Genomic DNA, 18,989 nt, shown 5'->3' with positions numbered 1-18,989 from the left:
GTGAAACTCCTGCAAACCGACAGCAATCTTCATGCATATCATAGACTCTCCCCAGTCAACCAATGCTGCAATGCTGACATAGTGACTGTCTGAATGACTATAGTGAGATTCCTTTTTGAACTGTCAGCTTCCCGTATAAACAACATCAATGCTTTGCATTGAACCAATACTGACAGTTTGGAGTGTATCTCATGATAGTAGACCATGAGACCGGCCAGCGTCGACTCTCATTCGATAACAAAATTCAACAGTTTGTGCAAAGACTGTCAAAATAATAGATTAGTTTCAGAGCGCGAGTTTAGGAGGCACACCGCTATCTGTCCACAGTCCATGTCTGAAAACAACATTATTTCTCAGCGGCAGCTTCAGCTTTTTCATTGCCACTTTTATGAATATCTAGATAACATGTCAGTGCAATGGCTGATCAAAGTCATGCATGATTGATTTCATCATCGCTCAACGATTAATTGTGGCTTGATTTCATCCTAAACATAATAATTGAACTCACCAAATCACTGAAAAAATTTACCAATTTTTCAGAGTGATTCCGTCAATCATCCGTCATAATTTTATCTGTTTTGAAATTTTCATTTGTCAACTTGTGTAGTTGAAATGAGTTTGATTAACACTAGCAGCATTAATAATATCGACTACATTAATCACAGATGCATGCTCTACAAAAGTGAACATTACCACATTAAAATGAGTAACTCATTTACTCCAACCTCTGATTTTTTATTGACAATCACTGATTTATGCTATTGCTCTTGTGAAGTAAACATCACTTTATTAACATGGAATAACATTATTAATTAAATCTCTCAGCCCTGGTTGCATACTAGTCTGTTGAATTTTTAATGTAATTGGATGCCACGAGAACAAATCAAAGAAGGCTTTCCGTGAAAAAGTCTTCTCTGTTTGGTTCTCGTGACATTCAACCGCGATTAAAATGAAACAGGCTTTCGTGCAACAGGGAATAAGTGTTGATTATTCGTTTGCCAATAAGCATTTACATGTGCATTTTCAGAGGGAGTGGTAAGCTACAATATCCCCGCGGAACAGTCGTGGGAGCCGGGAATCGAACTGGGTGACGTCACTTACGACGGAGAACGCATCGGTTCATCCCTGTCTGGAGGTTTAGGACGCCTCACTGACGGACTCTACGGCGGAGACAATTTCAAACTTGATATTGGACTTGGAAAAGGTTTGTTACTCTAGTAGATTATTTTTTGAAGTTCCAGTATATTACTAGTTTATTCATAATCGTCATGGCTGGAGGGGACTGTGGGAGAGTTTGGCATTTGACCTACCAAAAATGAAGAAAGCCCGACGAGACATATCTATGTTGAATATTATAAACCCTATATGTACGTTTGATTGATTAGTTTGTCTATTGATTTTTGTCTCTTTCTATACCTGTGAAGTTCAGAAGCATCAAGTAAATATAATTAAATTCAACTTTTAAATAAATATTATTGAATAAAATTGAATAATATTGTATAATTTTCAAATCTCTGTAATTTTTGACAATTTAGTGGATAATTATATAGTTTTTAATGTACTGAACAAGACTACTACATAAATTTTTAAGTCGAATGAAGAATAAATTCAGAATTAGACTGAAAATTGATATTGATGTTGTGTGATTCGAATTGCAGGGAACGGTTGGGTGGCTTGGAGAAACGACTCATTTCCACGTAATTACATTGAGCTGACTTTTGAGTTTGATGTGATACGCAATTTCAGCTCAATCAGTATTTTCGCCAACAACTGGTTTCCCAAGAATGTACAGGTAATATTATATCATTTGGCTTTAATAGTTATCATTGAACTAAAAATAGCAACTTCCAGAGTACCCACTTCATAAAAAAAACTTGCTTCTATCATATTTCCATTACGATTCGATTTTCAGTATTATATTCGATATTCTAGGTTAATATGAAAAAACTAACACAAACTCAATAGGTCGATTAAGTAAAAGCTAGCTAATTCCAATATTATTCTAAAGTCATTTTCCAAGCAAATTCAAGGATTCGAGTCAGCTGTATAATGTTATCTGTATATTATCTAGAACTAATGACTGGATTCTAGTTTTTATTCAATCGATCCATTATTTTAAAACTTGAGAAATGCATGTTGTACTCACAGAGTTTTATAAATATCTGTACTGCCTATCTTAGATTTAATATAGGTATTAAGTGAACTTTCAACAGTATCAACAGAATATTAATAAATTCTTGTTTTTCTCGCAAAAATGTACTACAATCCAGGATGACTCATGGGACTCCAAAAATGAATCATTCATAAATCATTTTTCTCAAGCAATAACAAACCGAAAGTTTACCTCAGCAAAATGATTTAACATGAGCAGCTTTTGGCTCCGTCATTAGTGTGTTTCTTTTTATTTCTTTCATCATCTACTATTGAGAACGAGCCCTACGTGAAAGCTATTGCGAATAATGTAACTATCGCATAAAGAGACATGTGATATTTTGTACCGGGAGAAATAGTGCTCTTTACTACTGGCCGTATATGAAGGTCCTCGCGTAAAGCAACCGCTGAATCCGGCATTATTTCCTGTCGTAAAATATCTCTATTCCTTTTGTCTCCACAGCTCCCATTCGCGTCCGTAAGACTGCTAGACTTTATTTTCATCTTCGGCCGGGTCCTCTTTATTACTTGGAACGTATGATACGACTGCAGTGCTAGTCAATGCATTGCATGACTGGAAATTTCTTTCAAGTAAACAGTCCCCAGTATTCAAGCCTCGCTCTTAAACTCCTATGGATGAGGAACAATATTGCCATGGTTCATGTGACTCAAAAATTACCTCTGCGTGGACTTCTTGGAACTAGGGCAATAATAGATGAGCATAAATACAAACTACTAAATACATAAATACAAATGACTGTAGTCATCAACTATAGTTATCCATTTTCACATGTGGAAGAATGTCATATTCTTATAGAGTTACTAGTAGCCGTCGGTCCCGGCTGCGTAAAAACCAGTCGTTAGGTCATGTCAGAGGCCCTGAAATTGATCAGTTGCGACCTGAAAACTCTGACACCAGACCTGAGCCAGCCAGGTCACACGATATTATTATTATTATTACTAGTACCCGATCAAATAAATCAATTGTGAGAAGAGCTGAATATATTTTGAGAGTCTTGGATCATGAGTCAATCAAATAATGAGAATCAATTAATTCAAAAAACCATCATATCACAAATCATAACCATATAAATATGAAACATTTCAATATTTTAAAAGTGGAAATTCTAGTTAATGGATAGGTAATAATTTCTGGAGTGAACTGTCAACAGTGAAGCACTGAATTCCTAGCTTCTAGCAGCTTAAAGTGATTATTCGAAGAGACATCAAATCACAGCATGAAACATCGCTTATTCCAAATCACATTCCTAATAGCGAACAGGAAAAACCGATTCAACCTGCTAGGAATAATCTATTCAACCTGAGTGGATGGAGTTAGTAATTATTCTGGCGCAGCCGTGGACAAAGTTGATCAAGAAGTCGCTATTTGAGAGCATAGCACACGCCACAGTGCTTTTTACATTATTTTGCGAAGCGTGCGCGTGCTTAGGTCTGGCTTAATTATTTTTGCATTGGAGCCGACCGACCAGAGGCCTCACGGCTTGTCGACAGAACAGAGCAGGGCATCCATCCATTCCGAGCTGTAAATAATTGCTGCAGTTGTGGGTGAGGTGACAACATCCAGAGAACAGAGAGAGATAGAGTGAGAGAGATGCATGCATAAAACATGACCTGCAAATACTGAAACCAGCAGCACCTGAACAACAAAGTGTATATGCCTACAAGTAGAACAGTGCTGTGCACTCACATGGTGAAATTGCAACTGCCACGTGTCACTCAATCTAACCTAACTTCTATTTGCAGCACTGAATACGAGGCGTAGCCTATAGGGTTCAAGCTTCACGTGTTTGGTTCGGCTGCGGCTGCTGCAGTCTTGATTTAGCCTACTCATTAACGCTCGATTCCCACATCAGTTCAGCAGACAACTGATACAAGACAACCGATACTTACGCTATCTTTTCTCTATGGTATCAGTGAACCGGCACAGGTGAATATCATTCCCATAAGTTCTAGTAGGACTATTCATACTCGCTCTGCCGAGGTGGGTGTGAATAGTCCCATATTAGAATTCATTGGATTTATATTTTCACTGTAGGACTACTGGACACGTTGACGCTGATACTGATAAGTGAAAATTCAATTCAATTCAAGAGTTGTTTATTTCATAAGTTATACAAGCGATTACCATGCGAAATCCAGCTTCACTCGGCTACTTGTCGGCAAGTCATCAGGACAGATACGGTAGCCTACTTTGTGAAGGTCTCAAATCGACGCCGTATTCAATGGGCCTATTTGACATGTGCCTTAAACAGAATTGAATCAGCTACTGATAGAATGAATAGTGACTGTCGCAATAATTTATAGATGCGACTTGACTTTCAAAAACGTCTAGATTTTATGGTTATAGAGCTGTGTGTATAGATTCTATGGTCAAGTAGCTTATCATATTGTTTTTTTGTAATATCGATTAAAGACAACCTAAATTTGGGAAAGGAATAGCACACAAGGTTACCTTATTTTTCCTCTCCCTATCATTTTGATAATGTAATTATTGTATAAAATAAATTAGAAAATGATATTTTGGAGGACCAAATGATCTTGAACCATGATCTAATTGATCATGAATCAAGTAAAGGTAAGTTACTTGACTGTTTTTGGCTCATTATATTAAAGGTATACTTCCGAATTGTTGTCAATAATGATCATCTATAATATTTTACAGTTGTAGAGACAAAATACGTTGGTGTACTTACATTGAAGTACATTGCATTGATTGGATGCATTGGCTGCATTCATTGGATGACTGGGATTATACATATGGATGAGTGTAATGTAAGAGATCAAGACAAGTTGAAAAGCGCCGCATCACTTCTCAGTTGCCAGCGGACGACAACTCACTGCAATGAATAAGATAGAGTTGATAGAGTTGTCCAAGAGGTGTTCGCACAGTTTTTGTTGGTGAACCTGGTGTTGCGGTGTAGCTCTAGGCATATTGCTCGGTGTGTTCCTTGTAGAGTTCTACACAAGGCACACTCCCCCCCCCGCGCATCATCACATCAACCACTCTCCGGGAGTGAGCCGCCACTGAGGAGGGGAAGGGGAAGCAGAACTAATGTATTATTCCTGAGGGCGAAACCTCCACTGTATCATAATCTCCTGGCAGGTTTCTGGGCTGATTTATCGCGAACAGTGCGTTTTATTCCCTTCCAAATCCAGGAAAGGATCATCTCAGACGCCGTAAATCTATTTCGCTTCTTGCTCATAAAGCAAGTCCGTCCGAAGAATTGTCCAAGGTATCTTCTCGCACTTGTTACGGGAGTGATGCAGATAATTAGTAGGTTGAATTTTCGTAAACAAAAAGGTGCCAAGCGGGTGTATTACAACCACGTTTTAAGTTAATGGAAATTTTCTTGACTTAATATTGTTTTTTATCTACTTCGCTCAACTACCAGAAATTTTCATTTATTTATACAATGAGTACATCAATTATTATATATTGAGGGGGGGTGGTTAGGAAAACCAGGTGAATCTTCACTAATCCAAATTTGGACCATAAATAATAAATAGTTCGACTACTAATAATAGTTCGAGATAAGGTTGAGTTATTTTTTCTTTTTTCATGTTAATTGATGGAAAGAGTAGAGATCAGAATATTGATTATTTATTCATGTTTTCAGAATTGAACAAACTAAAAGTTTCACATTTACGTTTGAACTTCAACTGATTTATTGATATAGTTGTATCATCATTCATTCTAATATCCGCGTATCCGACTTCCTCATAATTAATTATCACACATCAACTGTACAACTAGCATTCTACTAGTATATTATATGAAATTTCATTTCAGTGATTTATTTTTAATTAATGGTTTTGGGATGATGTATGAGGTAAACAGGTTAATCTCTTGATATATTAGTAACCTTCTTCATAGCCACTAGGCTATACCACATAACAAAGTTGGAAAAAATCAGGACAAAGAATTTAAAATTCAAATAATATGTATGACTTGACAGTAGGAAGGTAACAAATTTTATAATTTCAAAATGTGGGTGTGACTGTTATCAATGAAAGTTCTAATTATGGACCAAAATAGTGGATAACAGAAAAAAATCATAACTCATGAATCGTAAATGCATGATACCTGATTTACCTGAACATCATAATATCGTATCTCTTGTTCTATTATTGTAACCGTTAAACAAACCTGAATTGTTGTTGTTCGTTGCAGGTGTTTTCCAAAGCTAACATTCAATTCAGCATTGGAGGAAAATACTACAATGGCCGTACTGTCAGTTACAATTATATGCCAGATCTATCTTTAGAAAACGCGCGTAATATCACGATCAATCTTCATCATCACATTGCCAAATTTGTGAGGCTACAACTGTTTTTCGCTTCTCGATGGATCATGCTGAGTGAAGTCACTTTCAATTCAGGTGGGCGAATTTCTTCAGATAATTAAATAAAGTGAAAATAGATTAACTTGAAAAAATCATTAGGTATAAGAATAATGGTCAAATAATTGCTATTAAATCAATGATTATTGAACAGATACATTTGTGATTTGTGATCTCACTCTGGGACATTAATGATTTAGTATACTTAGTACGTTGTACAAATTCGACATTCTCATCAGATTCAATGAAATAGAAGAGCAGTGAATTTCAACGACCTCCATGGTACTGTATGATAATAATTTCAAATGCAATTTTATGGAAGAGCTTGTATAGATGGATGAATGATCATATTAATGCTTTTAGACTAGAGAAATACTTTCAGACTTTCTGCAGTGCTGCAGGCTATATGGTTTATTTGAGATCCATAGAAAAATGAAATGATTCCAAATATAACTTCAACAACGAATTTCAGATCGAGATCGAATCAATTTTTTTTTTCAATCGTATCAACTATTTTTAATTTTCCTTAATAGACTATTCAATTTCTATGGAAGATCAGCCGGCCGGGTTGGTCACGTGGTACAGATCATGGTACAGATCGTGGTAGGATCGTTACAAACTTCAATCGGCTAGCGCCACCTGGTTCGTGGGTTCGAATCCCACCGATGGCATGGGCGTTTGATTATCTCATCAATTCACCAACGCAATTTCCATTACGACCCACGCACGTATAAAAAGCTCATGTGGGCATCGTCTGCAATAAATACAAATAATATAGGCCTATCTCGAAAACAATAATTGTTTCATCTAATTCACCTGATTATTCGATTGTTCTCTAAGTACACTAATGAAATTGTGTTCCATTTATTGCTGCAGAGCCCGTACCACAGAATTACTCTTTGGAGCTTGAAACACCCGGAGCTGTTGAAGAAATTGTGATCTTCTCCGGAGATGCTGTGGATCTATCGTGGGATACTTATGGAACAAGTACGTAGAAGTTCTCTCCCATCATAGTCAAACCTAACTTTCATAATTTATCATCTATAGTGTTTTATATTTCAAATACAGGAGTATTTCATGCCTGTATTTTAATGTCTTTAGATTTGATTTTGATGCCTTATTGTACCACGTCATGAATTGAAGTTTTATTCATCTCTGACACAAAAATGCCTATAGTTGAAAATGCTGCTCTGTTGACGTCATTGTTGAATTAAATGTTTGGATGCAGCAAAAGCGTAAAGAAGTATATGCAACATCACCTATGCAACTCTCACATATTATATGTTGTAAGATGCAACACTACTCTCACAAACGCAACTACACCCAAAATAACATTCATAATTATGGCTAGAGCGTTTTTAATGGACTTGTTTAGTTCAGTAAGAATCTTGAAATAAGTATTTTTCACAGGAATGTTCAAAGTGAGGGGTTTGGACGCAGACTGCGTCCTCGAGATTCTTGTAAGGGGGGCACGCTGAAAATTAAATCTGGGAAGAGGGTTCCAAAAAAAGGACAGCAATGTTTAAAATGACGAAATTTTCTTGTATATGGCACCCCTGATCAATATAAATGTCTGATAATGCCAAAATGTCTTATATTGACATCTCAGTAACCTGAGTGAATAACTTGTCAGAATTAACTAACAAAAGTGGAATATAATCAATAGAAATTTGAATTGTAAAAATATTTATTTCAGTTGCAGAGCCAAGTGGTTCGCAAGGCTACATTGAGATTGTGATCGGTGTACTGACGGCGGTTATTCTTCTTTTGTTGAGTGTTTTCACAATTATCCTAGTCCTGAGTAGACGACAGAAGTTGCATGGCTCTCCCACAACAATTCTTCGTAACCCTCTCAACATCAAGGTGAGATATAAATCACTCATGCTCATCTCTAGTATTTCAAGTAGGCCACCAGTTCTTATAATACATACGACTTACAAAGGTGATATAACTATAATCTACAGAGCACTTACACTTACACATATAAAATTCCAAAGGTTGCTAATAATAAAATCACATGGCCACACAAGGAAGAGTCGAAGTTTTAAATCACTTTGTAATATAAAAATAATATAGGATTAGCTAATGGTTGTGATTGATGGCAACGTTAAAAGAGGAAAACTAAACAAAATAGTGACCATAGGGTCGCCAGCCGGGTCCCCAGATTCTGGCGGCCGGCCACCAGATTTTGGCGTACGGGCTGTCTCACTCGGGTCACCAGCCCGGCAACCAATCTCAGCGTGCCTGGGACTCGGTCGCCAATGGTTGCTCTCTTGGCAGTGAATTTTATGGATTTAGTGAATTTTTGGAATATTTTATCAGTAAATTTATTTATATTAGCTAGAATTAGAAGAAGTCTTCATTTGGCTCATACTCAATAACTGAGTGTTTTAAATTCTAGGACTTGTTCTTGAACTTGACTTCGGTGAATGGAATGGTGCACGTTGGTGGTGGTGGAGGGGGTGGGGGAGTGACCCCCTGCAGCCAGCATGACCCCCCTCCCAGCGATCCATCCATGTGCTTCTCGACCGAGGCCCAGTATGTTGATATCAACACAACTGTCGAAAAAGGTAGGCCTACATCATAATACTTTGCATCATAGTGTAGTTTTGAACTACGGTACACCTTCTTGATAAAACTATAGTCTAGTAATACTCTACTGCATAATATATTATATCCATGCAAAAATTACGCAGTGTTTTTTATCCACTTTTATTCTTCTTTTTCTTCGATCTGTCGCAATAGATGGTTTTTCAAAAACCATAATTCAACATAATTTTTTAATGATTTGAATTAGCCGAGTGGTCTGAGGCTTTGCAGCTTCAGTCTGCTTTGTTCCGCCTGGTCGTGGGTTCGAATCTCGCCAGAGAAGGGCATGAATATTTATTTAATCACCGATTATCCCATCAAATCATACCATTACCCAAGCATATAGAATTATGTGAGAATCATCCAGCAAAAAATTCCATACTAATTCAAATTTAGAGATTCAACATGGTGTGCCTTGTATTATTATAATTACAACTTTGAAGTGAGAATATGTCTAAATTACTCATGATACTCTGGATTTTTGATATCGTTATCATGTTGTGTCCCGCACAGTCGTTTCAAATGTGTGGTTCATATTGGACTGTAGATTAGTCTACTGTCAAATAAATGGAGCTCAGAGCATAGAGATTGTTGGCATTAGTAGAAATAGAATAGCTATCATTGTTTATTCTTCATAATAAAAGATTGTACCTTATCCATTTAACTCAGAATTATCTTTCATTCAGCCAATTATTAAAGTGTGTGTAATATGGATTGTTCATGGACTTTTTTTCCATGACGACACCTTATTTTACAGATCCTATTCGTTCCGACGATGAATACATAGAGCAAGATGGCTTGAATGTGTTTGGCGATGATGACATCTATTCTTCAAACGTATACAGTCTGCAGAATACACCTTTGAAAGCATGCACACAGTCTGTTCATTCATTGGGAAAGCAAACGCTCAGCACTGAACACATACAAAAGAAGAAACGCTATCATACTGCTCCAAGGGATAAACATAGGGTAAGATTTGGATTGATTATTAATCTCTATGGTATCTTACCGTAGTTAATTTACAGTGATTCATATCTGCGTAAACTCTAGTAGAGAATAATTGAATCTAATGTGCAGTAGAAATTAATCATAATACCAGCTTGCTCACTGATATAATATTGCTTGCGTATAATGAATTATATCTAAGTTCTGAATATAAGTACTGAATATTTGTAGGTACGGTACTGGGCATTGTACCTATCATGTATTAGAAAGTACATTGGGTATAATTAAATTTATAATATGAAAATGAATTGTTATAATTCATTGGGAAATTCTCTTCTATCATAGTACTAAAATATTCTGTATTTAATCAGTACCTATTAATTTGATGCTAAAAGTAATAACTATACAATGTTGTGCTTCCGCATTTTATGTTTCTACTTCTAAAGCTGCGTTTACACCAAAGATATTAATCCATCAATTTCAAAGTTAGAGAAGATATTGAGGCCTTGTCCATTGATAGTGCATTTGAGTGTGCAGCTGTTGAGTTTGGTCTGAGGAGAGATGGAATATCTAGAGTATTTGTAGTGATCTCTGTATATAGGGCGCCGGATAGTCCTGTGGAGGACTTCTTCAATATTTATGATAGGCTCTTGTGCTTGCTTAAGAGGAGCTTCAGGCAGAAAACAATATTTATATGTGGCGATTTCAATATTGACATTCTTAAAGAAAATAGTAGAGACAAGAATAAGTTTTTGAACATCACGACATCGAATTTATATAAATTCATTCTTGACAAGCCAACCAGAATATCTTCGTCTTCAGCCACTTGTATTGATAATATAATCACGAATCACAATGTAAGCAGTATTCATGAGAATATAATAGACCCTGGTCTCTCAGACCATCTAGCCTTAAGTGTCACTCTGGAAAACGGGTTTGCTCCGGAACGCCCTGTATATAGGTTGGGAAGATGTATAAATGATATATCATTGAATTTATTCTACAACCTGTTAAAACCGGTAGACTGGTCCCCTTGCTTGATCAATAATGGAGGTGAAAATGCATTTAATGCATTCCATTCCCTATTTTATCGTTGTTTCATAGAATGCTTCCCACTAAAGAAGTTTAAAGCTACAGTGACCAACTCTAACACGAACTGGGTGACAAATGGAATCAAGATTTCGTGTGGTAGGAAGAGAGAGCTTTGTATAGAGGCTAGAACCAATAGAGACCCCACATTTTTACAATACTTTGCTACTTATAAGAAGATCCTGAAAAGAGTGATATTATTGGCCAAACAAAAAGCTAATGAAAAGCTCATCTCAAAGTCTACTAATGTTAACAGAGGAGCATGGACTGTCGTCAGGAAAGAATTAGGCCTGTCAAATTGTAATGAGCAAAAGATTGAATTTTCCAATGGCGATGATGTGATCTCCGATCCGGTAAAAGTAGAATCTTTTCTCAATGATTACTTTTTGGAGTGTAGTAGGCTACTGAAGGGTTGAGCACTACTAGGTCAAGTAGTGGGAAGCAATATCTCGAGAAAATTGGTAGGCAACACGGCTTGTTCAGATTTAAAGCTGTTAGTGAGAGTGAGGTGAAAAGGGCTGTCTTAGGTCTAAAAAATACTGGCTCGTGTGGATGGGATGAGATTTCTTCCAAGGTGGTAAAACGAGTATGTCCCATTATACTACAACCTCTCACCTACATCATCAATTTGTGTCTGAAGGAAGGTGTATTCCCACAAAAGCTAAAATTTGCAGTCATTAAACCCATCCATAAAAAGGAAAGTAGGAAAAATGTCAAAAATTATCGTCCCATTGCATTGTTGACAACTTTTTCCAAGATTTTTGAAAGAGTAATATTCCAGCAGATGTCTGCTTACTTGGTGGATGAAAACATTCTCTATAATAGGCAATATGGTTTTAGAAGAGGTGCGTCGACTAAGTCTGCTACCTTCGATGTTGTGACCGATTTGTTGAGTGCTCTGGATGGGTCGCAGAGGGCTGTGGGAGTCTTCTGTGACTTGTCCAGGGCTTTCGAGATGGTTGACCACGGTCTCCTTTTGGATAAGTTGAGGTTTTATGGATTTAATGGTTGTGCAGAGACATTTTTTAGATCCTACCTTGAGAGGAGATATCAAGCTGTAAAGAATGATTGTGAGGGCTCTCAGATATTTTCTACATGGCAGCAAAATGGGCGAGGAGTGCCTCAGGGAGTACTTGGGCCTACTTTGTTTAATATCTTTAACAATGACTTGCCCTACAATGTGGATGGTAAATTGATATTATATGCTGATGACACAACAATCTTGATTAAAGGTAACAATAATCAGGAAGTCATGGAGAAAGCTAAGATTGCTGTAAAACAGATCAACAGGTGGTTCAAAGATAATTCATTAAATTTAAATATGAGTAAAACCAATGTTGTGAAGTTTTCTGCAAGAGGGAATGATAATGATCCACTGGTAATGGGATGGGACTATCCTGCTTCTGAAAAAACAAAATTTTTAGGGGTGAAACTGCAGGGGAACTTGAAGTGGGATAGCCACGTGGAAAAGCTCCAAAAAAGACTGTATCATGCTCTCTTCGCTCTGAGAACTGTAAAGGCAAATTCAAATATTACGACAGCTCTAAGGTCTATCATGGATATTTCCTATCATTGATTAGATTTAGTATTCTATTTTGGGGGTCAGGAAGGAACTATTTGAACACATGCTTCAAAATGCAGAAAAAAGCACTTCGGGTTCTTGAGGGGGTGAGTCCTTCTTCTTCCTGTAAACCTATACTCAGGAGACCCCAGCTTCTTTCTGTTCCAGCTATCTATTTCTTGGAAGTGGTTTCTTTTGTATTCAAAAATTCAGAAATTTTCAATGTCGACCGAATTAATCATGCATACAGAACTCGAGGTAGAAATGCATGTTTGTTCCAGCTCCCAATTCATAGACTCTCTCTGCTTGAAAAAGGACCGTATTATTCAGGATTGAAGTTTTATAATTGTATTCCAGAGGATATTAGGTTGTGTGGTGGTTATAAGGTGTTTTTATCTAAGATAACCAGGACATTGGTAGAGGCATGTCCCTATACAATAGAGGAGTGCTGCAACGCATTCTCAGGATCCCGATCCTGAACTTGACATGTTGCATGCCACTTGAGCCTTGCTCAAAAATGTGTGGCTTTACACAACTAAATTGTAATAATAATAATAATAACAAAATGTTAATAACTTTATCCTTATAGATTCTATTAGATTGAACATAACTTATCATACACATGATGAATATAATGTGTTTGTCAAGTTCCGTTCAATCTAATAGAATCTATAAGGATTATGTTATTAACATTGACTAGGTAGGCTACTCAGTTTCTGATCCATGCACTTTGATCAACAGTTTTTTAAAATGATTCAACTTATTTTAGGTGCCGCCAGAAACATCTTGGAATATTTCTCCGAGCATGGGGCAGCCGTATCGCTGCAGAGAAGTGGAGCTCACCGTTGTTCCCAGAGAATGTTTAACAGTATTAAAAACACTTGGCTCTTGCCACATAGGAGAGGTAATTCGAATAGCACGACATCATTTAATTTTTATTAATAATAAATTATTTGGTGGTTGATTGACATGATAGTGTCGATATTCGTTTACTGCTGGATCGATATCAAAGAAATTGAAAATAAATAACTGGTGCGAGTAATTTAAAAATAATTTTAAAATTAATTACTATTTATATTAACATAGTATTATGTATATAACGCTGTATTAATATCAATACGGAGGACGTCAACAATAATAATGGATAGTCCTAATAATGAAACTAACAATATGGTCTTCAAAAAAAACATTTTATAACGTATTCTGCATAGACTGTTGATATGCAAAGATCAACCTACAGGATAGCAACACTTGAGCAAGCTTGAACTGCTCTTTCAAAGCTTACACACATTTGAATGTGTTGTTCATAGTGAAATGATAGCAACCCAACTAGCAAGTGAAAACGTGGAAACAAGAAATGCTCCAGTTTCCTTTGCTTATTAGCTACGTGTACCACCAGTTACTTTCTGTATAGCAACCTTGGTGAATTTCATCGGGTACCTCAGATACTCAATAGGACAATGTTAGGACAGTAGGATAATGAAGATCAAATCTTTTGAAACCATAACAGTTATATTCATATCCACATTCACGTGGATAAGCCTAAAACAAATTATATATTTGCTTATTCAGTCTGTTTTTATATTTTCATCTTCAACTCAATGCTCCATTGATTGAACACATCTCCTTATCAACCTCAGATAATGTCTAAAAGTGCTCCATCAAGTGAGAAGTAGCTCATTTTTTACAATTATCTTATTAAATGAGATTGACTGATTCATTCATTAAGGTGCGTACAGATATGAGCGCAGGAACACGCACATTCTACTTTTCATCAGCTGATTCTAATTAATGTTAATGATGCTAATTAAGATTATTATATCTGAGTCTTATACCGTTTCTGTACAAATACACTGCAAAGACCTTAAAGAGATATAGACCCACAATGCCTATGCCTTCCCAATGATAGCTCTTACTTGAAATTGAAGGCCGCCATTGGGGTATTTTAGCACGAGATATTATATCTATATATATTTGTTATACTATAGATACCAAAGGCATTGGTATGTAATAATCTTATGGGTTGCCCCCTCAATGGAGGATTTCAATTCCAAGTACGACACTAGCGCTGCATGTGAGTCTATGAATCTTTAAGGTCTTTGATACACTGCATATATATTCAGATGATGAAAAGCGAAATGCGCGTGCTCGTGGAGCTTAAGTCTGTACGTATCTTTAGCTATAACAGCCTGTATAATGGAAAGTGGAATTGAAAAAATATTATAGCCTAGTAGGTTTAGATTCAATTCTTCTCATTCAATCACATGACAACGACTTGATATTGTCAGACCCACTGATTCATTGAAACCATTTTTGTAGAAAAGTAGTTTCGGTTGGTACACCATTAAGTACTGTAAATCACTCTCTGCTATTGAAAAAGAACGACCAGCAGTCAGATTTTTTCAATAAATGAATTTAGTCACTTAGTGCCGGTTGCAGAAAAGCAGGTTAAATTTTAATCGTGATTAATTCCACGAGAACTAATCAGAAGTCGTCTAATCAAAAAGGCTTTCTCTGATTGGTTCTCGTGAAATTAATGGAGGTTAAAATTTAACCGGCTTTTTTGCAACTGGGCCTTACTGCGACAACGAGATCTTTCGGCAGATTCGCCATATTCCTGATTGCCACAACCAGTAAACACAAAAAGGTTTTGTTGTTACACCAAATAGCAGTTTCGGTTGTTATCACCATTATCATGTCATCTGAGAACTCAAACATTCTCTGAATTGAATCTTGGTTTTGAACGTTTTTGCAGATAGTAATTTGTGAGACTGAAGAGGTGGACGATGAGAAGACAGTGCACGTGTATGCGAGGTCGCAGCGACCCGAATGCATCAGGGAACTGCGTATGATGGCCGGTCTGTCGGACCCCAACATTGTGCGCGTTCTGGGACTCTGCACCGAACAGCACCCGCCCTGGGCTGTGCTCGAGCACCCCGCCGATCTGGGAGACTTGGTCCAGGTGCTGCACAACAATTGTCACACGCTCAAGTAAGTTCTTCTTCTTCTTCTTCTTCTTCTTCTTCTTCTTCTTAGTCTGTAAAAAAAAGGTATTGGACTCTAGTAATTTGACGACGGTTCATTTCGATCTTCATCTTTCTTCTCTTCTTAATTTCTACTATTCCTGGAATATATGCTCTATTCGTTTCGTTAGATCGTGTTACATTGGTTTATTGTCAAATTGACTGTATCATTCACAGATCGAGATCGTATCTGTAATTATCACAATTTGAATAATAGATTAATATCATTCACAAATCAACATTGTATCAGTAATTATCACAATTATTGTAATAAGATCAAGCGCAATTTAGCCTACACCTTTTTATAACTTCTTTCATAACTTTCATATTACGGGATACCTAACAATGCAAATATCTGACAGTAGGCTACTGATACAAAACTTCATTTAACTTGAAGAGAATGAGGCATTATTCTTTATATTAAGCATTATGGAAAAACTATGTGAATGCCTTAATATAATTTATAAACTTTGACTACCACTTAAAGCTAATCTCAGTTTATATTGAGGAAATAATAAAATAATCAGCATACATTCCTATGGAAAAAAGTCAATAAAAATAGTTATTCGTATATCTAGAGTGAGAAATGCCACTACTTGTTCTCCCTGAAGGGAAAGACTGACGATGCCCGAGGCGAAGCCGAGGGCAACAATTTCCCTGGGTGAGAAAAAGCATTTTTCACTCATGATATACACAACATTTATCCTCCACCTACATTTTTATAAAAACTACAAATAAAATAATTTTTCCTCCACCTCCTGTCTAAAGTGCTTACTTTACTCCCTGGAACATAATACTATAGTGTCACTTTTTTGCTCTCAGGAAGAAAAACAGGAAAACTCCCTAGAGCGTAAAAGTGACTCCATTTAAATAACATGGGAAGCATCTCTATTTCGAAAACATACATTTGAAATAGGTTAGAAGGTCTAAGCTCAGATGAGGAAACATATAGAGTAGTCATTAAACCAACTAAATTCAATACCTCAACCAGACATATGATCAATATTTATGAAATTTATGTTTGTATGCTAAAATTATTACAAACTTCATATCACTATACTAAAAAATGTATACATTTTTTTTATAACATGTTATTCAAAATACCAGCCAACGAATATTCCTCATTAGCTAATGAAATTTGAAACGGGAACTTCATCATAGCTGTAGTTGTGGTGGCCATTGTTGTTACAACTTTTGCCGACAGATAGCGCTGTCGGCGGTGAACTGTGATTACAAGCCAGCTGTTTCTGTTTACTTTTTAGATTATGTTGTAACACATTGTTTGGTCACATACGTTTTTAAAAATTATTTTATTTGCAGTTTTTATAAAAATGTAGGTGGAGGAAAAATGTTGTGTATATCATGAGTGAAAAATGTTTTTTCTCCCTCAGGAAAATTGTTGCCCTTGGCTTCGCCTCGGGCCTCGAACTTTTCCTCAGGGAGAAAAAACAGTACTTTCCACTCTAGATATACAAATAACTATTTAAAAACTTATGTGACCAGCAGCAATGTGTTACAACATAACCTAGAAAGTAAACAGCTGGCTTGTAATCACAGTTCATCGCCCAAGGTCTATAAATACAGGTCATGCCACTCATGTTCCTTATGGAGCAGCCATTATGTGGGGTCTTAATGGCGATACATTTGAAATATTCCAATCTGCTCATAAAAAAATCATGCATTATGCTTTTTAAAAACAATATTCTGGTTCAGATAATATCTAAATTCAGGTTTTAGATTTTTATTAATGAAATATCAATAATAAATGGTTCAATAAATCATTTTTTATTATTAAAAATTGTTCTTATTCTTGTAACTTGTTATGATTCATAAGGCATTGGGATAAAAGGCAAACCTTAAAAAGAGTTTTTGAAGAGTACTTCACTCCCTGGAACATAATACTAAAGTGTCACTTTTTCGCTCTCGGGAGGAAAAACAGAAAAACTCCCTAGAGCGTAAAAGTAACTTCATTTGAATAACATGGGAAGCATCTCTATTTTGAAAACTTACATTTTTTATTTATATTGAGTACAGTATATTGAATTGATGGCAGAAACACCTCAAGTGAACCGTGTAGTCCAAACATGCGAGTCATACTTTGAATTAAGAAGTTATTTTAAATACATGAGTCCATATAGAGATTACTCTGATTACGATCCATTATTGAATATCTACTCCGTCGTTCATTCTTTTAAAATATTCATGCAATTTGTTGCAGATACAGCTGCCTAATGTTCATGATAACTCAAATTGCGTCTGGAATGAAGTATCTGGAATCTAAAAATCTTGTTCACAAGGATTTGGCAGCTCGGTAAGCAAGTTTTGCACCTTGAACCTTGAAATTTAGGCCTATTTGTCGTATTTTGAGAATGTTTGAAATTGAAACAATAATTATAAACTCTCGCGATCAGCTTTTGATCGAATTAAGTTTTGTAATCCAGTAAACTTCACATATACGGTACCGTACCTATTCCATAATCTTATCAATCAAGTTTTAGGAAATCTATCATATTCCTTCCAAAATTGATTCCTAGGAAGCTAGCGTTGAAACAGTTCTATTTCAACAATATATTTTGCTTGAAGATATAATGAGTAGGCCTATCAAGATATGATTTGTTGACTAGATCCAGTAATTGTGACTTTGTATTTTGTTTATCGAGTTCAATGATCATAAATAAATTGCTTAAATACGTTTTTTGCATATATAGGCCTACTGATGTTAATAATTTATTGGGAAAATAATTCGGTTATTTATTTGTCAATTTTAGTATTTTTGCGACTAAAAACAAAACTATGAATTTATTTTTTTCATTATTTTATTGTACAAAACACTACTATAATCATAATACTATCATGATCATGGAGGAAAAACTGGGCTGAAACTGTGACATTTCTCTCCAAATTGTTTATGAAAAGTTAATTTTTCCCAAAACTACAACGAAGATCTGAACTTCAGTTAATGTATTATGTTCAATGGGTTTTAACTTTTTACTGTGTTTGAATGCATTTCTACTTACATTTTAGAAATATTTTTTGAAAAATCTGGAATAATATTGTACATAGGCTAATTGATTTTTCAGAAACTGCTTAGTTGGAACATCATATACAATTAAGATAGCTGACATAGCAATTTGTAACCCATGTTATCAGAAGGATTACAGTGAGATAGGTGGCAGACCTCCGGCTCCTATTAGATGGCTTCCTTGGGAGAGCATTTTACTGGTAAGCTCTCGTGTAATATAAATCATTGATTCAAGCAAAGACAGACAT

At 36.0% G+C, this 18,989-nt stretch overlaps 1 protein-coding gene across 1 annotated transcript in view; it reads left to right on the top strand.

Annotated features, from left to right (window-relative positions):
- LOC111048598 (discoidin domain-containing receptor 2-like) overlaps window positions 1-18,989 on the top strand; it is a 124,001-nt gene extending 105,012 nt beyond the window's left edge. Inside the window, exons 6-16 of the mRNA XM_039430299.1 lie at window positions 1,028-1,204; window positions 1,659-1,792; window positions 6,344-6,551; window positions 7,389-7,499; window positions 8,209-8,375; window positions 8,914-9,082; window positions 9,859-10,070; window positions 13,466-13,600; window positions 15,452-15,687; window positions 17,938-18,030; window positions 18,800-18,989. Coding sequence (XP_039286233.1) covers window positions 1,028-1,204; window positions 1,659-1,792; window positions 6,344-6,551; window positions 7,389-7,499; window positions 8,209-8,375; window positions 8,914-9,082; window positions 9,859-10,070; window positions 13,466-13,600; window positions 15,452-15,687; window positions 17,938-18,030; window positions 18,800-18,962 — 1,805 coding nt within the window. The 3' untranslated portion in view covers window positions 18,963-18,989. The remainder of the gene's footprint in view (window positions 1-1,027; window positions 1,205-1,658; window positions 1,793-6,343; window positions 6,552-7,388; window positions 7,500-8,208; window positions 8,376-8,913; window positions 9,083-9,858; window positions 10,071-13,465; window positions 13,601-15,451; window positions 15,688-17,937; window positions 18,031-18,799) is intronic.

The sequence above is a fragment of the Nilaparvata lugens genome, chromosome 6, assembly GCF_014356525.2.
Source record: "Nilaparvata lugens isolate BPH chromosome 6, ASM1435652v1, whole genome shotgun sequence".
Taxonomy (NCBI): domain Eukaryota; kingdom Metazoa; phylum Arthropoda; class Insecta; order Hemiptera; family Delphacidae; genus Nilaparvata; species Nilaparvata lugens.
Note: the sequence above shows the minus strand (reverse complement) of the source record. Positions and strands in the feature narration are given on the sequence as shown.